Here is a 20,773-nt window from a genome sequence, read left to right as displayed (position 1 = left end):
GCCGCCACCGGACCCCGCCTGGATGCAGCCCACCATCCGCGGACCGATGCCGGTACCCCCACAACCCTTCCCTGTCCCCACTGCCACCCACCTGGCACCGCAGCCCTCTGTCTGGCCCGGCCTACCAGGTGACTGGGGACAGGCAGCGCAGCTCCCACCCGAGGGGCTGCCCCCAACCCTGGCTCAGCTGCCACCTGAGGGCCTCACCCCAACCGTGGGGCTGCACTCACCGGTGCTGCTGCTCCTACCTGGGGGGCTGCACCCAGCTACGGCACCCCCCCACACCCCTGCTCCCTGCTCAGGACGTCCCCTGCCCGCAGGGCCGCTGCCGCCCCAGCAGCCGATGGGGCTGTGGCCCGGGGCTGTGCCCCTCCACGCGGAGCCCCCGCAGCCCGCAGGCACCTGCCTGCCGCAGGCCCCCGGCTGCCCCGGCCCCCCCCCAGTTCTTTTGCAGGTACCCTCCCTGCAGCAGCAGGTGCTCCCCATGCCCTGCACCCTGCCCGACACCTGGCAGCCGCCAATGCAGCCCTCCCAAGACGCCGTGCTGCTCTCGGAGGACCAGGGGCACCCAGCGCCCACCGACGTCTGCCACCACCCCGCCACGGCTCCGCTCACCTGCAGCGCTGCCTCGCTGCAATCAGGCCGTGAGTTCAGGGGCTGCAGGGCGGGCGGCAGGCTGTCTACTCCACGGGGCTGTGGGAAAGCTGGCATTGCCCCACTGGGGATGCTCTTGTTTGGCCAGCAGTGACAACGAGTGCAGACACCCTGGAGGACGTCGCCGAGGACATGGCTGAGCTCCTGACGTGGATCAACGAGGGTGAGGCTGGGGGCAGCAGAGCTGGCGGGGGGTGCTCGCACCGAGCGGGCATGGGAAAGCTGGCAGTGCCCCTCTGGGCATTTTCTTCCTTCCCCAGAAGTGACAGCCAACCCAGGCATCCTGCACGACACCACAGACATGGACGAGCTGCTCACCTGGATCAACAGCGGTGAGTTTGGGAGCAGCACAGCTGCTGGGGGCTGTCTGCGCTGAGCGCCTGCGGGAAAGCTGGCATTGCCCCACTGGGCATTTCTTCCATTGCCCAGAAGACACACCCAGCACCAGCACTCTGGCCGGCGATGCCGAAATTGACCCTTTGCTCGCCTGGATGGATGGTGAGTTTGCGGTCTGCACAGATGACCAGTGGGTGTCTGCACCAAGCAGGGGTGGGAAGGCTGCCATCATCGTTCCGGGGCATGTTCTGCTATTCCAGAAGCTGCGAGTGCTCTGCGCAGCTGCAGAAGGGAGGGGCTGGCGCAGCGCACCACTGCCACACAACCACCGAGCCCACGTGCCTCCAGCAGCCTCAACTCCTCTTCCATTGCAGAGCTGCCTCACTCCACCATGGCCAGCCGGGAGCTCAGCAACAACAAAGATGCTGAACCTGGGCTCCTCAACAACTCACGTGGGCACCAGGCAGCATCCCCTCAGCTGCCCGTGCCGAGCCCCCTGGCTGCTCCCGCACCGCCATCGCCAAACAACGCACACCCGATGGAAGAGGTGCTGCGAAGGCAGCCCCGGGTGATTCTCACCCGCCTGGCACTGCCCAGCCCACTGGCTGCCCCTGCACCTCCTGCACCTCGCACTGCACACCCCATGGCAGAGGTGCTGCGAAGGCAGCCCCGGGTGACTCTCACCCGCCTGGCACTGCCCAGCCCACTGGCTGCCCCTGCACCTCCTGCACCTCGCACTGCACACCCCATGGCAGAGCTGCAGCGGAGGCAGCCCCGGCTGGTTCTCCCCCGCCTCGCACTGCCACCCGGCTGCATCTCCTGCCGGCTGGCACACCAGAACCCAGGGCACAGCACTGAGCCAGCCAAGCGCCCCGTGCCTCCTCTGCTGCGCGCTGGGCGGCTCGTGGAAGAGGCGCCGCACAAACAGCCCCACGTGCTGCTCAGGCGCCTCGCACTGCCAGCCGCATGCATCTCCTGCCGGCTGGCACACCAGCACCACGGGGACAGCACCGCGCCGCCCACCAGCCCAACGCCTGCCTGCTCCACCACCAGAGGACAGAGCACCGCACACAGGCAGCACGCTGCCAGCATCCCAGGCACACACAGGAAGCTGCCGCGCTGCCACCGTGCGCCACACCACAAACGCCGGCGCTAGGCCAAGCTGCCGCTGTCAGCACGGCGGCCAGCACCAGGACTCGGCACGGTTATGGGCACACAGCAACACAACAACCCTTCCAGCAGCACCACCAGCACAAACAAACACCGAAAAGAATGCACCGCCAGGGCAAAGCACAGACGCCCACCGAGTCTGGAGCAGGACACAAGCTTAGCATCCGTGCCTGGGAGGAGGAAAGGGTAGCTACTGGGCATGCTGCTTCCTCCAGCACAGGTGCAACTGCAGGGCCGCCAGCCCAGAAGCAGCCTGCGGCTGCCAGTCACAGCAAAGCATCTCTCTGGAGGAAGCCAAAGCACTTGCAGTCATGCCAAGGAGGAGGGAAGGGTAGCTACCGGGCACGGATCTCACCTGCCAGCAGAGGGGGAGGGAATTTGGTGGGGTGGCAATTCTGGGTGAGAAATTGTACTCTGATAATATTGTACTCCAAAATTGCTGGAATTGGGAGGAAGGAATTGCTGGCGTGGGATTTTGGGGGGCTGGGAAATTTTGTGCAGGGGGAAGAAACTATTGGTGGGAGGGAGCGGGGGGCGGGGGCGGAAGGAGAGAAATTGATCAGGGGGTGGGAAACCGATCAGGGGGTGGGAAACCGATCAGGGGGTGGGAAACCGATCAGGGGGTGGGATCAGAAACTGTTGTTAAGGGTGGGAAATGGTTGGGAATCTTGTCATTTATGCACTGTTTTGTACGTTTCACTATTAAATGTCCTGCGTTCCCTTTGCTACACCTCTGCCTGCAGTCGTTCATGCAGCACCAAAGCCCTCCCAGACCCCCGTGCCCACCTCTGGGAATGTTGGGGTGGCTGCAGGCAGCCAAGAGCTCCTCCAGCTCCTCCAGGCTGAACATCTCCATCGGGGGTCACCCAGTTTGCACAAGGAGAGTCGAGGCAACGCCGAGAGGCAACGGGAGCTTACTGGGGAACTGCACAGAGCACCAGGGGGTGTGGGGAGCTTTGCACAACACTTGTGGGGTTGGGGGGCTCAAACGGTACCCAGCTGGCACATTTTCACCTCACTAACTTCCTGCTCTCCAACATCTCACCCAAGCCATTCAACAGGCCCTTTTCTCCAATGGGGGCAGACTTTCTCCTTGCCACTGACCTTCCCCCTCCACCTCCCCAGGCTGCCCGTCTCCCCCCTGGGCGCTGTGTTCCACGCATTCCCACCCTCATGCTGTCGCTCAGTGACACCTTTGTCACCCACTCACTCACCGTGGGTCCTCAGGAGGGCTGGGGGCTCAACTCCACTGGTTCCCAGTGCTTGCTTAAAAAATAAAATCCACCAAGAGAATCAAACACCAACACGTTTTGGTGGCACAGCCCAGCGCAGAGCTACGATCCCAAAGCCATTGTAAGGTTTAATTTAACAGTGCTGGGTGGGACGATTCAACTGCTTCAAGCTCAAACATGATGCAAGGGATTGATTAATCCATACATCTCAGCAACCTCAAATCCTGATGGCTTGGAAAAAATAAACAGAACATGCCATCTCAAATAGCAGATAATCAATCTACAGAACTGAATCCAGCACGCAGTCCTGTGGACAAATTCTGTGCTGGCAGCAGAGTCTTTTTACGACCATTAGGAACATCCCTACTTACAGAGCTACCACAACTTGGGCACTAAATACACAGACCCACCTGGCAGAACAGCAAATAAAGAAGCAACTTACCCTCCCCTTATCCAACTCCATTCTCACATCTAGAAGGGAAACTACAAGTTTAACTGCCATGAAAACATGAGGGGATTAAAAAATCATCTGGTATTTTCCAGGTAAACCACCAAGATCATAGAATCCCAAACAGTAAGGGATCCACAAGGAATCACCAAGTCCAACCTGATGCTCCAGGAAGGACAACCCAAACACAAATGGTCTTTAAGCTGCAGCAGCTCAGGACCAGGCCCACAGCCCTGGGGAGCCTGGCCACAGCCACTGGTATCAGGTGCAGCAAGCACAGGGAGCAGGCAGGCAGGCACAGCACAGCAAGCAAGGACCAATAAAGCTCCCCCTACTTGACAGCCAAAACACAAACTGCCATTTCACTTCTCATGGCTCTTCCCTGAGCTCCCAAACAAACACTTACTTCAGTCCCCTATCGCACTGCAACTGCTCATAATCAATAATCAAGATCTTATCGCTCACGACATAAGCAGCTCACATCTGCTTGTGGCAATGACATCCATTCCCATTGCGTCCCTTCATGTGAGCAAAATCACAGCCAGCTTTCTGACAGCCTCCTGCAAGATCCTCCACAAAGCACCCAGCACTTCTGAAGAGTGACAGCAAGGAAGGGTCATGCAAACACGCACACAAGGTCCCCCCCAGCCCAGAGCAGCCCATCACACACGCAGCGGCAGAAACACCAGTGCAATGGCAGCATATTACAGAGGCAGGAAAAGCACTGCTCACCATCTCCAAGGAGTCACCGACAGAACCAACTCCACAGCAGAGAACCTTCCAGAAAGAAACCCTTCCCTGCTCCCAGCCAGCCCTCAACTGAGCTCCAGGAGGGGCAGCCAGGCTCCGCCCCTTCCAGCCACGGAGCTCCATTGCCTTCAGCTGCGCTCCAGGGCTGACCGGCTCCTTTCCTCAGCTGCTCCATCAGTGGGTCAGGCTGGGATTCAGCACTTCTTAGACAGCAGACCAAAGGAAAAGATCGCAAAGCAAAGCTAGAGACAAAATACAAACAGCAAAGACAGCTTGCAGGATCCTAGGAAATAACAGCAAAGCACAGGCAGAAGGCAGAAGGCAGGGTTATGTCTGCGTGTCTGTCTGAAGGAAAAGCTGCAGGTGTTTAGTGCTGCTCCATGCACCCATCGCAGACAGCTGCACACAACAGGGCTCCAGCAGCACTGGCAGCTCCTGTCAGCTTCGCTATTAAAGCCATCTGACAAACTTCCAATTCCGGATTGCCAGTGCTTTAAAGAGAGAAGCACTAAAGCTGGCAAACGCACGGTGGCTCCAGATAACAAGCACCAAGTGAAATGGCACTTCAGGCCATCAGCATCCCTACGTTACTGCACCTCTTTTAGTTGATCCAGAGAGGCTTCCAGCTCCTTTCGAGCTGCTTCTCATTCCCTGAGCTGGAAAAACCAAGGGAAAAATGTTGAAATGGCTCCAAAACTCGTTCAATTTTCACTTAATCTCGATTTTGCCCTGCAGGTGGGGTTTTGTTTTTATTTCTGGTGTTGCACAACAGGTGACTGAAGTGACTGACACAGCTTGGAAGTTGAATCATTCCATCAAACACGCTGGTTTTCTTTGAAATCTCTCCCTGAAATCCATTAATTCCTACATACACTGTAGGAGGAATTTTACCAGCCCAAGCCGACTCCAGGTTTGGATTCAGCTGAAACTCCTTTCTCCCCCTGAGAAACACAAGATCTGCGCCTCGCTGCCATGTCAGAACAGACCTGGGGCACAGGGAAAGGAGCCAGAGAGTGTTTCCTCTGCTGCACGTTTGATTCCTCGCCATTGCAGACAGTCATGTCTTCGAGGTTGGAGAACAGTTCTCTGAATTCAGTGACACAAACTTCTGTAAAGACTTCGTTCTTACTTTCACGGTTTGGATTTTCACTTCTGTCTGAGTGCCTGCTGGACTCTCATCTTCAGCTCTGCTGCCGCTGCCCCAGGCGGATGGGGAAGGAACCTGCAGAGGGTGTCCTGTTGTTTTCTCCCCAGCAGTGGGTTCATTTTCCAAGTAGTCACACATTCACTTTCCAGTTCAGTCTCACCTATGATGCCTACTGCAAAGAACAAAAATTAGTGGAAAACAGATGATGATGTAGCTTAATGTGGAGACAGTTTCCAGCACGTACGTTATAATGTAACCTCATGTATAATCAATGAATACACAGATGTTATAACTGAGAAATATCCAGGAAAGTTAGGCTAAGTCAGATTATTACAACAAAAGGATGATAAATGGAAAATGTCCTGTCCTCTGGCTGCCGCCTCTTGCCTTCTGCAGGCCTTCTTGGACACCTATGAGCCTTGAGTGAGGCTGCATCAGTGTGAAACACCGGTAAGCTGTGGAGCTCTGAAGGGGAGCTGTGGGCTCCAGGACCTCAGGAGGGGCTGTGTGTGCTCTTTAATGTGCGTGCAGTCTGCTTGTGCTATGGCAGAAGGGCTCTGACAGCTGGGGCCGTGTTTGTGTGGTCAGGAAAAGTGGATGTGAACACTTCTCCCTTGGGAAAGATTGAAAAACAGAGCCTCTCGTTGCTGCTTACTGGATGTTTTTCATCTTTAGAAACACAGGTGTTTGAAGAATGCTGTTTTTCATGGGAGATGTGCCCGAATGTATCTGATGGACTATTTGCTGTGCCTTTCTACCACCAGAAATGCTACTGATATGATAGTAGTTCAGAAAGGCTGTGCAGTGCATTTGTTTCCTGGACTCACGTGACAAGGATGGCTGTGGAGATGTTGGTCTTGGGGCAGGAGTTGTTAGAAGCTTTTGAGAGTGGCCTCCGTGTGTTAGGAGTGATTGTGGTACCACTGCTCGGTCAGTTGGAGTGCATGAAACAAGTCTGAAGTCTTCTTTTAATGGAGCAATGGGAAAGGAGTCTATGGATTTGAGAGCTGACTTTCAGTCTGCGGGCATTTCCCAGGAGCTGGGGCGAGGGGTGAGGCAAGGAAAGTTGTGGTAGGAGGATGAGGTGTGGGAATAGGAATGTCTTCCAGTGATATCAACTCCTGCTGTTCCCTTTTTGGCTTGGAATGCATGCTTTTTGTAATGAAGAACAAACTCCTTGTGAGCTTGTGAATGAACTCATTCACACCTGTTACTGTCTGGCGTTCTTCTCCACACGGAGCTGCAATTGAAATGGACACTGCTGGTCTGATTGCCAGCCCCCTCCCGAATGCTCAGATCAGCCAAGTTTGCAAGGCCTGGCTCTTGGTGAGTTGGGCCCAAGGTCAGACGGTTGGCTCTTCTCAGCCTTGAGATGTGTTTTCCAGTTGCATGCTGTGCTACTCCTGTTGTGTTGACCTCTTGAGCTGCAGCCCTAACTGGGGATCCAAGCAGTCTAACACAGAAGGAATGGTTGAGATCTATGTGAGCTTGGATTGGAAATGCAGTGCCAAGGGCTGCACAAATGTGAGACAGTTCTGAGTGTAAGGAAAGGCATCTGCTGGGTGAGGGCGTTGCTGGGTGAGCGTCACCCTGCTGAAGAGCAGGCAGCTGTTGTCTTTGCAGACAGCCACATCCATGGGGATTGGAAGCTTTGTCTGCCTTCTGGCTCTTGGCTGCTGCTCTGAGAGTGGAGGTTCTTGCCCGGAGAGAAGCAGCAGCAGAAAGGATCCCATGCGTGGCCTCTGAGCCCTTCCAGACAAACCAGCTGGATTAGCGTGGCTGTGACCTTGGTTTGGAGTTCACCCAGCAGGCTTTGCCCAAAGCAGAATGAGCTGTGGGCACAGCGTCCAGCAGTGGAAGCGACCAACAGCTGGAGACAGCAGCAGCCTGAGCGGAAAGCGGCGCTCTTGAGGGAAATCCTCACTGTGAACAAAGGCCCAGAAGAAGAGAGCAGCTTGTCCCTGCGCTCACATAGTAAGGTTTTCCTTTCTGATCTGTTACCCCTCAGGCGCTGCCTGCAGCTGTGTGATGTGCTCTGCAGGAAGTGCCCATGTTTCACATTCCACCTCTTGTTATAAAGCTTAGAGGCACCCTCAATTTCTGCAGCCCTGAGCTTTGTGCCACGAGAGCTCTCCAGCTTCTACCCGGGATGTGGGACTGTAATGTGTCTACTCTGTCAGGCTCTTCTTCTCTTTTCTCTTTTAAGGTACCTCTTTTAAGTACCTCCTTTAAGGTAGGAAAATTCATTTCTGGGCCAGGAGAAGAAGAAATGCAGCAATCTTCACTGCACTGCTCAGTTTGCCAGAGTTGCCAAGTGCTCCTCGGTTTTCTCGTACCCTTCAATTCCCAGTCCATATTTTCCCCAAAGCAAAAGAATTCAGAGATAACCACCTACAGTTCAGTGATTTCAGTATTTATTTCTGACTGTGGCAATCACTTCAGTTCAGAAGTCACACTTAATTTACGGAGCCTGCTTTAATTCTGACCAAGGTTGCAGTGGCAGCTGGCTTCCCAAGGCTGCAGTACGTGGTGGTGGCACAGCCTCGGGCTTCTGCATTTGTGCTGATCCCACATTTCCTTTCTCTGTGTCGCAGGTCAGCTGGCGCTGGAAGCGAACGGCATCCAGTGTGAATGAAGGTCAGTGCAGGAGCAGCTGCTGCTGGGAGGAAGGAAGCGCAGGCTGATGGACGCTGACGCATCTCCCGGCACGGCACCAGAGGAGGCAGCAGTGATGCTGGGGGGCAGCTGCAGAAGAACACGAGGAGCTCCTCAGCAGGAAGCCACAAACCCTGCAGAAAGCTGCAGCAGACTCAGAGCACGCGTGGATGCCCAGGAGGAAATGCAGGCCCAGCGCTTGAGCAGCGCCTGGCCACAGAGTGCTGCAGCCCAACAACAAAGCTGTTCTGCCCAGATGGCTTTCCAAGGTGGACTCGTCTGTCCTCACAAAAACCAGAGGGCTGACTCATCCAAATGCTTGCTGATTGCTTGGGAGCCCAAATCCTCCCAGCCTCCAGCCTGGGGGAGCCTGGGGGCAACATCTCCTGGGTCTGATCATGCAGTGCCTGAGCGAGAGGATGACCCAGGCTGGTCACACAAGAGTCATCTTAATTTCTCTGTTTTGATACTTCAGATAACCCCATTGGGCGGCCCTCATGTTTTCTTACAATTTGGTACCAGGCCTGGTGACTTTGGGCCAGAGCCCAAAAGGCTGGATGCAGCCCAGGGGCTCACAGCCACAGCCCCAGTCAGAGATGCTGGCACACGCCCTGGGCCTAAAGATGCTGCCAGAGAAGCCGGGAGTGGCCCTGGGGCCTAAACACACAGCCAGAGAGACTGGCACCGGCCAAGGGACCTGAAGCCACAGCCTGAGCGGCCAGCACCGACCCTGGGTTGAAACCCAGCCAGAGAGGCTGCACTGGCCCTGGGCCTAAACCTGGAGCCACAGCACAAGAAGCCCGCACCAGATTCGTGCCTGAAGCCACAGCCTGAGAGCCGGCCCTGAAGTCTGAAGCTCCAGCCAGAGAGCCAGCACCAGCCCTGGGCCGTAATGCCGCGGTTACAGCCACAGGGGCAGCGCCAGAGCCGGGGCTGACAGCCACACCTACAGCCGGGCGGGCTGGCACCGGCCGTGGAGCCTAAAGCCAGTCCTGAAAGGCCGGCACCAGGCCTAGGCCTGACGCACAGCCCGAGAGGCCGGCACCAGGCCAAGGGCCCAAAGCCAGAGGCAGAGGCCGGCACCGGCCCTGGGCACAGCTGTGCCTTCCTGTTGCTTTCTGCTGATTCCTATAGGGCTCCACGGACCGCTCTGAGGCCATGCTGCTCCTTACTGGTTTTCACTTGGCCATGCTGCACCTTTCTGGACCGTACTGCTGTGCACTCCTCTCAGATCCCACTTGTTCCTCTGGGACCCCGCTGACCACTCTGAGGCCATACTGCGTTTTTACTGGGCTGCACAAAGGTCATCTTCACTTTTCTGTTGCTTTACTTCAATTAACCCCCATTCAATCAACCCCATTCACCACATTGGGTGAGTCTCATGTTTCCTACAGTTTGGATCTGGGAGGTGACCACTCCTTTGCCTATGATGAAAGCACAGCGGTGATGCAGGCACTTGCTGAGCTCACAGTGGTTGCCTGGCTGGGAGCGTTTGTGCCCCAGCTGGAGCAGAGCTGGTGGTCTGGTGAGCGTGCTGCACACCTAGACTGAGCTCTGTGCTTTTCTGGATTGATCTTCCTGTGAGAGCCCACTGGGAGCAGCGCTGCGGCGCGTGCGTCAGCTGGGCACAGTGACCAGGTCATCCGGCTGGGCAGTGACCAGGTGAGCTGGGTTTGGTGCTGGCTGGGGGCCGGGAGGTATCAGCAGAAAAGCTGGGCTGGGGAGGAGTTCCCAGCTCCAGCAGTGCCGTTCAGCATGGCTGTTTCCAGAGGAAACATGTTCTTGTTCAGATTCCATCCCACGTTTCAGTGAGGATGATGGGATGTCATTCCTCCCCTGGAAATTCACTGCTGAGCCCCACCTTCATGTTGGACATTGAAAAGCAAGGAGAGCACAAGCTTCTCAGAGCACAGCTCGTGCCCCCTGCCCCACGGGTGGCTGGGTGCAGAGCTGTGCAGGAGATGGAGAAGGGCACTTGCTGACACAAGCCGTGGCAGTCAGACCCAAACTGGACCTGGTGGCAGGCAGCTCTCGCAGCCAGCTGCCTTCCAGACGTTGCCCTCCTCAAGAGACTCCATGGTGCGGCAGGAGAAAGCTGGGAAGATGCTTCTTCCTCATGATTTTTCACTGGTGGATGCTTTCTGCAGGGTTCCTGTCCAAAAGGAGACTTTGGGTATCGAGGAAGAGTGAAGCCAGCTCTTTCCAGGAGCAGGAGAAGCTCCTGTGCAGAGAACCATCTGAGCTTGGGCTTCCTCTGAGACTTCAGCCATCATGTCTCAGCATGGAGACGAGCGCGGCTGCAATTCCCGCTCTGTGAGAGCAAAGGTAGGGCTGGGTATCTTTTGCTGGGTGTTTCTTCCTTTGTTTTTGTTTTCCAGGGGAAGGGGTGGAGCGGGGGGAGCCCTGCTGGTCCTTTGGGACCTCAGGAACTGGTTGGGTTCTGCGCTCGCTGACAGCCTGGGCTAATAACATGGGCATGGCTCAGGCTGTGTTTTCCCTCAGTGGTAAAGAACATCTCAGCACTCTGCTATCCCATCTCTGGCACGACCTGGAAGCTCTGTGCAAACCTCGGCTGCCCGTTCCCTCCAACGTTTCTTCTTTCTCTCCTCAGAAGCAGCGCGGCGCGGTTCCCCGCCTTTGGGAGCAGCAGCCAGCAGGCTGCCAGAGATCCCACGGCGCCTGGCAGCGCACAGAGGGACGCGATGGGCACGGGCCGTCCTCACTGCCACGCAAAAGTGAGTTTCTGCAGTCCTCTGTCATGAAGTATGGAGGAATGCCTTCTAGGTATCACTTCTGAGCGGCTGCAGTGCTGTAGGGATGTCCAGAAACCACGGTGGAAGCATTAGAAAGGCCGACAGCAGCAGCTGATGGCAGCAGCGAGACACAAGTCTGTGTATAAGTGGTGGTGCTCAGAGCTGAGTGCATTCCCTCTAGGAACAAGAGATCCGTGTCTCGACGTTTGCACCCGGTAGCGTTTTGTTTGCTGATGCAGCTTTGCTCTGCAGAATGCAGAGCTGCCAGGCAGTCCGGGGTTCCTCTGCTGCCATCTGGCAGGAATGAGAGCATAATGCTTTGTGTCAGCACACTGCAGTTTGAACACCAGTTTCTGCTCTGGCTGTAGAACAGCGTCTTCTGGTTTTGTGGTGCGTGTGGGCTAACAGGACAGTGCTGCTCCGGGTGTCTGTGCAATCACACTGGATCTGTCGTTGCAGGGACGGAGCCTGCGCGTCCGTGGGATGGTGCTGGGCACGGGGGGAAACGGAAAGCCTCCCCAGGTAAGAAGCTCCTGTGAGCTGTGCTGTGGGTGCTGCCTCTAAGCAGGGCTGCATGCAGGGCTGAGTGTGATGGAGGAGAGAGGAAAGGGCACTGCAGTTCTGTGCTGACTGCAGCAGTGGCACAAGGCTGTAGCAGAGGAAAGGAAATTGAAGAAACTACACTGGAAGACCAGAAGTTTGGTTGGCTGTGCTAAAACGTTCCTCCAAAGAGATGCTCTTCATGTCTCTGTTTCCTTTCTGTCAGATGCTGATGCAAGCAGCCTTCCAGCAAAGCGCAGCCTTGCAGAGAGGCAAGGCAGAAGCACCGAGTGTGGCACAGCACCCAAGAGAGGTATGGACACACAGCAGGCACCTGGGTTTGGTGCACTGTCTTTCTAGCTAGGCTCTCTGTCTATTCTGTCTGGGACTGACGTTGTTGTGTGTTGCTTGAGGTATTAATCCCTGGGATCTACTATTACCTTCCTGTCCCGTTTTGTAGCCTCAACCCAACGTTCACCCAAGATGCTAAGATTCCTTACTGTGTACACTCGAGATCAGGTTTCCTAGTATCGAGGCCCATTGTGCAGACTGAAAGTATCACTGGACTCTCGTTGTATCTCCTTGCTTCTCTTTTCTTGATTATAACAGACAGAGGTGCTGAGTCCAACGGAAAGATCGACCCGAAAGCGGTGCAGGAAGGGCTTTCTGGGAGAGCTCATCTGCAGGCTGGGGGGCTTCCTACATCAGCAGGTCCCAGCTCAGGGGGAAGACCTGCCCCTGCCGTGTGCCCCCGCTCTGTCTCCAAGTCCCTGGCTGCAGGTAAACGCAAGAGCACGGAGGAAGAGCAGCAAACATCAGCGCTGCTGCCTGCCTGCAAAAGAGCCAGAGGTCAGAGCGGAGGCAGCGTGCCGGCTCCAGCAGCACAGCCTGGGCCTGCTGCAGCACGGAGCTCCAAGCTGCGAGGTAAGCAGGTGCTGTGCTACCGCCCTGCAGGGCAGCTGCTGCCCTGATCAAGCACACCGAGGCTGCAGAGGGTTTGCTTTGCTTTCTCCTTCTCTGCAGAGGGGAAAAGAGTTGGAGCCTACAAAGTCCAAAGGCAGTGAGGTGCCACACTATGTAACCCCGTCTCTTTAACTGCCTGGTGGTCTTCTGTTTGTCCCTCTGGAAATGTCATTCACTGAGAGGCTTCCTGCTCAAATTTCCCGTCTTTTTTCTGCCTTCTGCTTTTGTGGTACCCATGTTTACACAGTTCTGCTGCTCACAGAATGAATTCATTTTTATTCTTGCTTTATAGCAAGAAGACAACGACAAAAAGAGAGGAGAAGGGAATTGAAGAAGGCTTCCCTCAGAGCTGCAGCTGCACATGCAGAGGTGAGTCCTTGGCGAGCACAGACACGGCTCTTGTTGCCCTCAGTGCCTCTGTCTGACAGCCGTGAAAGATGCTGTAAGGTCCTGAGGGCAGTGATGTCACAGAAAAACACCCAGCTGTGTGTCTGAGGAAGTCACGCTGTCAGTGAGAGCTGCCCAGGCGAGCTTGGGTGCCTTCCTCTGCCTTCAGAAGGACGCTGTTGGTAACGGCCGGAGGGTTTTGCTGCCATAAGGAGCCTTGCCATGTCGGGCACTGCGACCTTGGAAACCTCGTTCCCCCAGCAGAGCATGAATCTTAGCATAGGCAGCTGCTGTGGGAAGTAACGCCAGCGACCTGAACGGCAGGAACGTGCTGTGCTGCATGGGGCCGTTCTGCAAGTGTCCTGATCAGCCTTTCTGAAGGAGAGCTCCCCACATTGTTTCTACACTCACTCTGTTTCTTTCCAGTGCTCCACAATGAACAGCCTGGTGGAGATGATGCAGCAGCTGCAGCTGAGGGACTGAGAGGAGCAGCATCAGCCGGCAGCGCTGCGGCGCGCGGCGTTACAGGGCAGCGCTGCGAGTGCCACCCAACTCCAACTAAACTTTGGTTGTGGTCAATAAAAACATCACCAGTAGAGATGGACACAGAGCGCACGGCCCGATTTGTGCAGCGGCAGCCAGGAGCTGCTGCTCCAACGACTTCCTGGCGCACTCACACAACCCTGTGCACTCACACACACTGCCTGCACCTCCTGGCACACCTGTGCGCAACCATCCGAACGCACGGGCAAAGGTGTGCAAAGCCACACAGCCTTGTGCAGAGCCCTCCCTGCACACGCCGTGTTCATGCACATGGACACGCACACGTGTGTGCTGCCGTGTTCTGCTTCTGGCCTTCGGTGTCTGGAGGGGGGCGGCAAGAAAGAAGGGCAAAGAGAGAGAGTTGAGATGGGACGGATGGCAGAAGTCTGTCACAATAAGGGTGGCACTGGAGCAGGGACACTGTCATGGGAAAACAGCCAGATTGAAGGGGAAAAACAGGGATTTCGGGGTGAAGTAGATCCCAGATCCTACTTGTTCTTCTGGGACCCCGCTGACCACTCTGAGGCCATACTGCGTTTTTACTGGGCTGCACAAGGGTCATCTTCACTTCTCTGTTGCTTTACTTCAGTTAACCCCCATTCCATTAACCCCATTCACCCCATGGGTGAGTCTCATGTTTCCTACAGTTTGGATCTGGGAGGTGACCACTCCTTTGCCTATGACAAAAGCACAGTCGTGATGCCGAACCCAAAGCCATCGCTCCCAGACCCAGCTGTGCCATTCCACTCACCCCAGTGCCTCAGCCCAAAACATTTACAAGGGAGAGATTCTGCATTTCCTGATCAACTTCAGCAACCCTCTGGAGCACCTGAAAAAATCAGACAGCCCCAACAAAGCCACCTCTCTCCATTATCTCCATTATTCCTGCTTTCCCCAGCCCTGCGATAACCAGCTTGCACAGCCCTCCAACCCCACGCACCACCACCATCCCACAAGGGCTCACTGCAGCACCAGCTCTACCCCACAGCGACGTGGCACAGCCAGCACACCTACAGCACTCCACACACCTCCGCTTCCCACTGCAGCACCAAGCTGCTGCCTTGCTCTGGATCAGCCCTGGCCCCTCGGAGAGGTGGGCAGCGGGATGCTGCAGCACTGGGATGCTGTCAGAGCTGCTGTGGCCCATGGCCACAATGAGCTGGACCGTGTCATGTTTTAAAAACATAAGGGAGCAGAATGAGCAGCAGAGGTTTTCTTGCTAGAGATGCTGTGCCCCTGTGCAGTTCTGTAGAGCCAACACAGACATGCAGTGGATGTTCCCATCTTGCCATGCTGTGCCCAGGATGCTCTGCAGCTCCCTGGTACAAAGCCCCTGCTCCATCCTACAAAACCATGCCATTTTAGTTCTCAAGTATGCTGCCTTACAGCAGGGGCTACTGAGGTTATAAAGGGCTCAGGACAGCAGCAAGCATCCAAGGCAAGCACATGGGCTGCTTAAGAACACTGAGCATCCACAGCTGACCCACACCTCTATGAGTCGTGTCCACAGCTGATGTCCACAGCTCCCTCAGATGCTAGAGTAAAGCTCAGGCTCACCCAGGCTGTGCCTTTCCCTGAACTGCTCCCTTTCACAGTGAAAGCTGGCAGAGCTGGGCCCAAGGCCACCTCTTACCTCCTGAGCTGGTTGCAGGGTCCCTCAGTCAAGCGCAGGGCAGGAAGGAAGCTGAGACCCTTATAGGACCTCCATAGCTGAGACTCTTACAGGTCGTTTCCAACCTTGTGATTCCATGATTCAGTCAGTTCCTTGCTGCTCACTCCCATCAGAAAGGTCTTCTGTTTGCTTTACAGGTGGGAAGGGGCAGAGGACACCTGTAACAATCAGAATGATCAGTGCAGTGGAAGGAGGTGTAACCACAAAGGGACTGGCACAACAGAAGGGTGTTACAAAGGCAAAGGAAAGTGCTCAACTGTCCCTGAAGATCCAGGCTCACATGGAAAACTCCACAAGGGAGGGATCTCCAACCAGAGATCCTTGCCCACTGCAGGGTCAGCCCTTCAGTGAGGTCTAACAGAGGTGCAGCCAGGCTCCCCTCATTCCATCATACAACTGAACTGCCCTCACCTGCACTCCCAGCGCTGACTGGGCCCTTTCCCCAGATGCTCCATCTGGGCTGGTGGTTCAGGCCCTGACTCAACACTCACCACACAGCATTTCTCAACAAATAACAGCCAAAGGGGGAAATGGTTTTTCCCCTGCTGTTTTCCAGGCTGCTCTAACAATCCCACCTCTGCTGTGCTGGTTGGCAGAGCTGACAACAGGATCTTCTCACGAGCCAGCAGGATGAGGAAGTGAGTAGAGTTTTTGGAAACGTGCCTGCTGTCAGGGTGGGAGTTTGGGCCCGCCCCAGCACCATGCATTTCCACAACACGACATGGGAGGTGGCAAAGGTGTGGGAGTCAGTGGAGAGCTGGTGGAGGAGGAGAAGCTTGGATGCCTGGCAGTTTGAGGGGACATGAGGAGCTGCACCCATCACAGCCATGGGCAGCGCAGACAGACGGCCATCAGACATGATGTGCAGGGTCTTCATGACTGGAGCTTCAGGGGATGGCCGTGGTCACTGTGGAGAAGGGAAGAGTGTGGGCAGCAATTGTGGAGACAGGGCACCTACCCTGGGCTGCAGCCCATACAGCAGGGTTGCAGGGTTTCAGGCTGCACAAAAAACCCTTTGTCTCATTTACTTTTCAGAAGGACTCAAAATCCAACCCCAGCACTGGCACAGCCTGCGCAGAGCACGGCAAAGGAACCCAAAACCTGTCGGCTCCGTTCCTACACCCCTCAGATCACTCCAAGACCTCTCTCACCCTTCAGCAATCCCACCCTCTCCCAGGGCGGCAAGGACCAAAGGGCTCTTCCTTGGTCAAGAACTCTCCATCCAACTCCCAAAGCTCTCAAACACCTCAGGCACCTTCAGCTTTGTCATACCAGCAGGGAAGTGCATGCACCCACCTGCCACAGCTTCGCAAGAAGACACCACTCACTGCTGAATTACCTGATGGGCCACGTATGTCATACCAACAGAGAGAACAGAGGAAAAAACAACTGAGAGATGGAGAAAAAGGCCCTTAATAAACCAAGGACCTTGGGGCTCTCTCATGTTATTCACTGGGACGGGCAAAGCCTTGGGAAGGAAGGGCACTGGGCTGCAAAATGCCCATCCATACCGTCACTGATCCTGGGGATGGGAAACCACTGGGATGGGAAGGAGGTCTGGGTACGAAAAGGCAAAGCATGGCAAGCCGGGGGAAAGGGGCTGAGCCCAACGGTCACAGAACCCCCGTGGGGGGAGGGGCTCCCCCAACTGCCACTCTCCAGCTGTCATGGCAGGTAAGGCAGCAGCTCCCCCTGCTCTGTCGCTCCAGCTGACCCCAGCGCCCCACATCTCACCCCTGTGGCCCCGGATCTCATCCCAGAGCCGCAGAAAACACCCCTGGGACCCGGATCTCACCCCAGATCCCACTCCTGTCACCCGGATCTCACCCCAAGGCCCCGGCTCTCAGCCCAGCGCCCCTTCTGCCATTTCCCCACAGAGAGATTCCCTCGAGCGCTGACGGTGCCTCTGACGCCTGACGCCACTTGCTTTGATGCCACTGTGCCGCCACCGGACCCCGCCTGGATGCAGCCCACCGTCCGCGGACCGATGCCGGTACCCCCACAATCCTTCCCTGTCCCCACTGCCACCCACCTGGCACCTCAGCCCTCTGTCTGGCCCGGCCTACCAGGTGACTGGGGACAGGCAGCGCAGCTCCCACCCAGGGGGCTGCCCCCAACCCTGGCTCAGCTGCCACCTGTGGGCCTCACCCCAACTGTGGGGCTGCACTCACCGGTGCTGCTGCTCCTACCTGGGGGGCTGCACCCAGCTACGGCTCCCCCCCACACCCCTGCTCCCTGCTCAGGACGTCCCCTGCCCGCAGGGCCGCTGCCGCCCCAGCAGCCGATGGGGCTGTGGCCCGGGGCCGTGCCCCCCCACGCGGAGCCCCCGCAGCCCGCAGGCACCTGCCTGCCGCAGGCCCCCGGCTGCCCCGGCCCCCCCCCAGTTCTTTTGCAGGTACCCTCCCTGCAGGAGCAGGTGCTCCCCATGCCCTGCACCCTGCCCAACACCTGGCAGCCGCCAATGCAGCCCATCCAACATGCCGTGCTGCTCTCGGAGGACCAGGGGCACCCAGCGCCCACCGACGTCTGCCCCCACCCTGCCACGGCTCCGCTCACCTGCAGCGCTGCCTCGCTGCAATCAGGCCGTGAGTTCAGGGGCTGCAGGGCGGGCGGCAGGCTGTCTACTCCACGGGGCTGTGGCAAAGCTGGCATTGCCCCGCTGGGGATGCTCTTGCTTGGCCAGCAGTGTCAACGAGCGCAGACACCCTGGAGGACGTCGCCGAGGACATGGCTGAGCTCCTGACGTGGATCAACGAGGGTGAGGCTGGGGGCAGCAGAGCTGGCGGGGGGTGCTCGCACCGAGCGGGCATGGGAAAGCTGGCAGTGCCCCTCTGGGCATTTTCTTCCTTCTCCAGAAGTGACAGCCAACCCAGGCATCCTGCACGACACCACAGACATGGACGAGCTGCTCACCTGGATCAACAGCGGTGAGTTTGGGAGCAGCACAGCTGCTGGGGGCTGTCTGCGCTGAGCGCCTGCAGGAAAGCTGGCATTGCCCCACTGGGCATTTCTTCCATTGCCCAGAAGACACACCCAGCACCAGCACTCTGGCCGGCGATGCCGAAATTGACCCTTTGCTCGCCTGGATGGATGGTGAGTTTGCAGTCTGCACAGATGACCAGTGGGTGTCTGCACCAAGCGGGGGTGGGAAGGCTGCCATCATCATTCCGGGGCATGTTCTGCTATTCCAGAAGCTGCGAGTGCTCTGCACAGCTGCAGAAGGGAGGGGCTGGCGCAGCGCACCACTGCCACACAACCACCAAGCCCACGTGCCTCCAGCAGCCTCAACTCCTCTTCCATTGCAGAGCTGCCTCACTCCACCATGGCCAGCCGGGAGCTCAGCAACAACAAAGATGCTGAACCTGGGCTCCTCAACAACTCACGTGGGCACCAGGCAGCATCCCCTCAGCTGCCCATGCCGAGCCCCCTGGCTGCTCCCGCACCGCCATCGCCAAACAACGCACACCCGATGGCAGAGGTGCTGCGAAGGCAGCCCCGGGTGATTCTCACCCGCCTGGCACTGCCCAGCCCCCTGGCTGCCCCTGCACCTCCTGCACCTCGCACTGCACATCCCATGGCAGAGGTGCTGCGAAGGCAGCCCCAGGTGATTCTCACCCGCCTGGCACTGCCCAGAGCACTGGCTGCCCCTGCACCTCGCACTGCACACCCCATGGCAGAGCTGCAGCGGAGGCAGCCCCGGCTGATTCTCCCCCGCCTCGCACTGCCACCCGGCTGCATCTCCTGCCGGCTGGCACACCAGCACCCAGGGCACAGCACCGAGCCGGCCAAGCGCCCCGTGCCTCCTCTGCTGCGCGCTGGGCGGCTCGTGGAAGAGGCGCCGCACAAACAGCCCCACGTGCTGCTCAGGCGCCTCGCACTGCCAGCCGCATGCATCTCCTGCCGGCTGGCACACCAGCACCACGGGGACAGCACCGCGCCGCCCACCAGCCCAACGCCCGCCTGCACCACCACCAGAGGACAGAGCACCGCGCACAGGCAGCACGCTGCCAGCATCCCAGGCACACACAGGAAGCTGCCGCGCTGCCACCGTGCGCCACGCCACAAACGCCGGCGCTAGGCCAAGCTGCCGCTGTCAGCACGGCGGCCAGCACCAGGACTCGGCACGGTTATGGGCACACAGCAACACAGCAACAACCCTTCCAGCAGCACCAGCAGCAGCACAAACAAACACCGAAAAGAATGCACCGCCAGGGCAAAGCACAGACGCCCACCGAGTCTGGAGCAGGACACAAGCTTAGCATCCGTGCCTGGGAGGAGGAAAGGGTAGCTACTGGGCATGCTGCTTCCTCCAGCACAGGTGCAACTGCAGGGCCGCCAGCCCAGAAGCAGCCTGCGGCTGCCAGTCACAGCAAAGCATCTCTCTGGAGGAAGCCAAAGCACTTGCAGTCATGCCAAGGAGGAGGGAAGGGTAGCTACCGGGCACGGATCTCACCTGCCAGCAGAGGGGGAGGGAATTTGGTGGGGTGGCAATTCTGGGTGAGAAATTGTACTCTGATAACATTGTACTCCAAAACTGCTGGAATTGGGAGGAAGGAATTGCTGGCGTGGGATTTTGGGGGGCTGGGAAGTTTTGTGCAGGGGGAAGAAACTATTGGTGGGAGGGAGCGGGGGGGTGGGGGAAGGGGAGAAATTGATCAGGGGGTGGGAAACTGATCAGAGGGTGGGAATTTTAGGGGGTGGGATCAGAAACTGTTGTTTGGGGTGGGAAATGGTTGGGAATCTTGTCATTTATGCTCTGTTTTGTACGTTTCACTATTAAATGTCCTGCGTTCCCTTTGCTACACCTCTGCCTGCAGTCGTTCATGTAGCACAAAAGCCCCCACAGACCCCCGCGCCCATCCTCTGGGGATGTTGGGGTGGCTGCAGGCAGACAAGAGCTCCTCCAGGCTGAACATCTCCATCGGGAGCACTGAGTTTGCACAAGGAGAGTCGAGGCAACGCCGAGAGGCAACGGGAGCTTACAGGGGAACTGCACAGAGCACCAGGGGGCGTGGGGAGCTTTGCACAGCACTTGTGGGGTTGGGGGGCTCAAACGGTACCCAGCTGGCACATTTTCACCTCACTTACTTCCTGCTCTCCAACATCCCACCCAAGCCATTCAACAGGCCCTTTTCTCCAATGGGGGCAGACTTTCTCCTTGTGCCTGACCTTCCCCACCCACCTTCCCAGGCTGCCCGTCTCCCCCCTGGGCGCTGTGTCCCACGCATTCCCACCCTCATGCTGTCGCTCAGTGACACCTTTGTCACCCACTCACTCACCGTGGGTCCTCAGGAGGGCTGGGGGTGTCCTGTGAAAGCAACCCCAGGGACAGCTCTGCTCCCGAGCCCTGGAAGACACAGCTCCTGGAAAAACACCTGCAACGCTGCTTCATCTCATCACCTTGCACTCCACCTGGGCGCTGTGTGGAAGCCAGCTGCTTCCCCTGCTGTCTCAACACTGGGCTCCTCTCTCACTCTGCTCCTCACCCAACACCCAGCACTGCTTTTACCATGCCCTTGCTGA

The 20,773-nt window shown here is 57.4% G+C and overlaps 1 protein-coding gene across 1 annotated transcript; it reads left to right on the top strand.

Annotated features, from left to right (window-relative positions):
• The first annotated feature begins 470 nt into the window (after positions 1–470).
• On the top strand, positions 471–19,677 carry LOC125695656 (gametogenetin-like). The gene is made up of 2 exons (XM_048950369.1): positions 471–1,642; positions 18,834–19,677. Exons 1-2 carry the CDS (start codon positions 1,382–1,384, stop codon positions 19,326–19,328), a joined length of 756 nt encoding a protein of 251 aa, XP_048806326.1. The 5' UTR covers positions 471–1,381; the 3' UTR covers positions 19,329–19,677.
• The last annotated feature ends 1,096 nt before the right edge of the window (positions 19,678–20,773 follow it).

This window comes from Lagopus muta, chromosome 7, assembly GCF_023343835.1.
Source record: "Lagopus muta isolate bLagMut1 chromosome 7, bLagMut1 primary, whole genome shotgun sequence".
NCBI classification, from domain to species: domain Eukaryota; kingdom Metazoa; phylum Chordata; class Aves; order Galliformes; family Phasianidae; genus Lagopus; species Lagopus muta.
The sequence above is the reverse complement of the archived record's forward strand: the minus strand, read 5'-3'. Positions and strand labels throughout refer to the sequence as shown.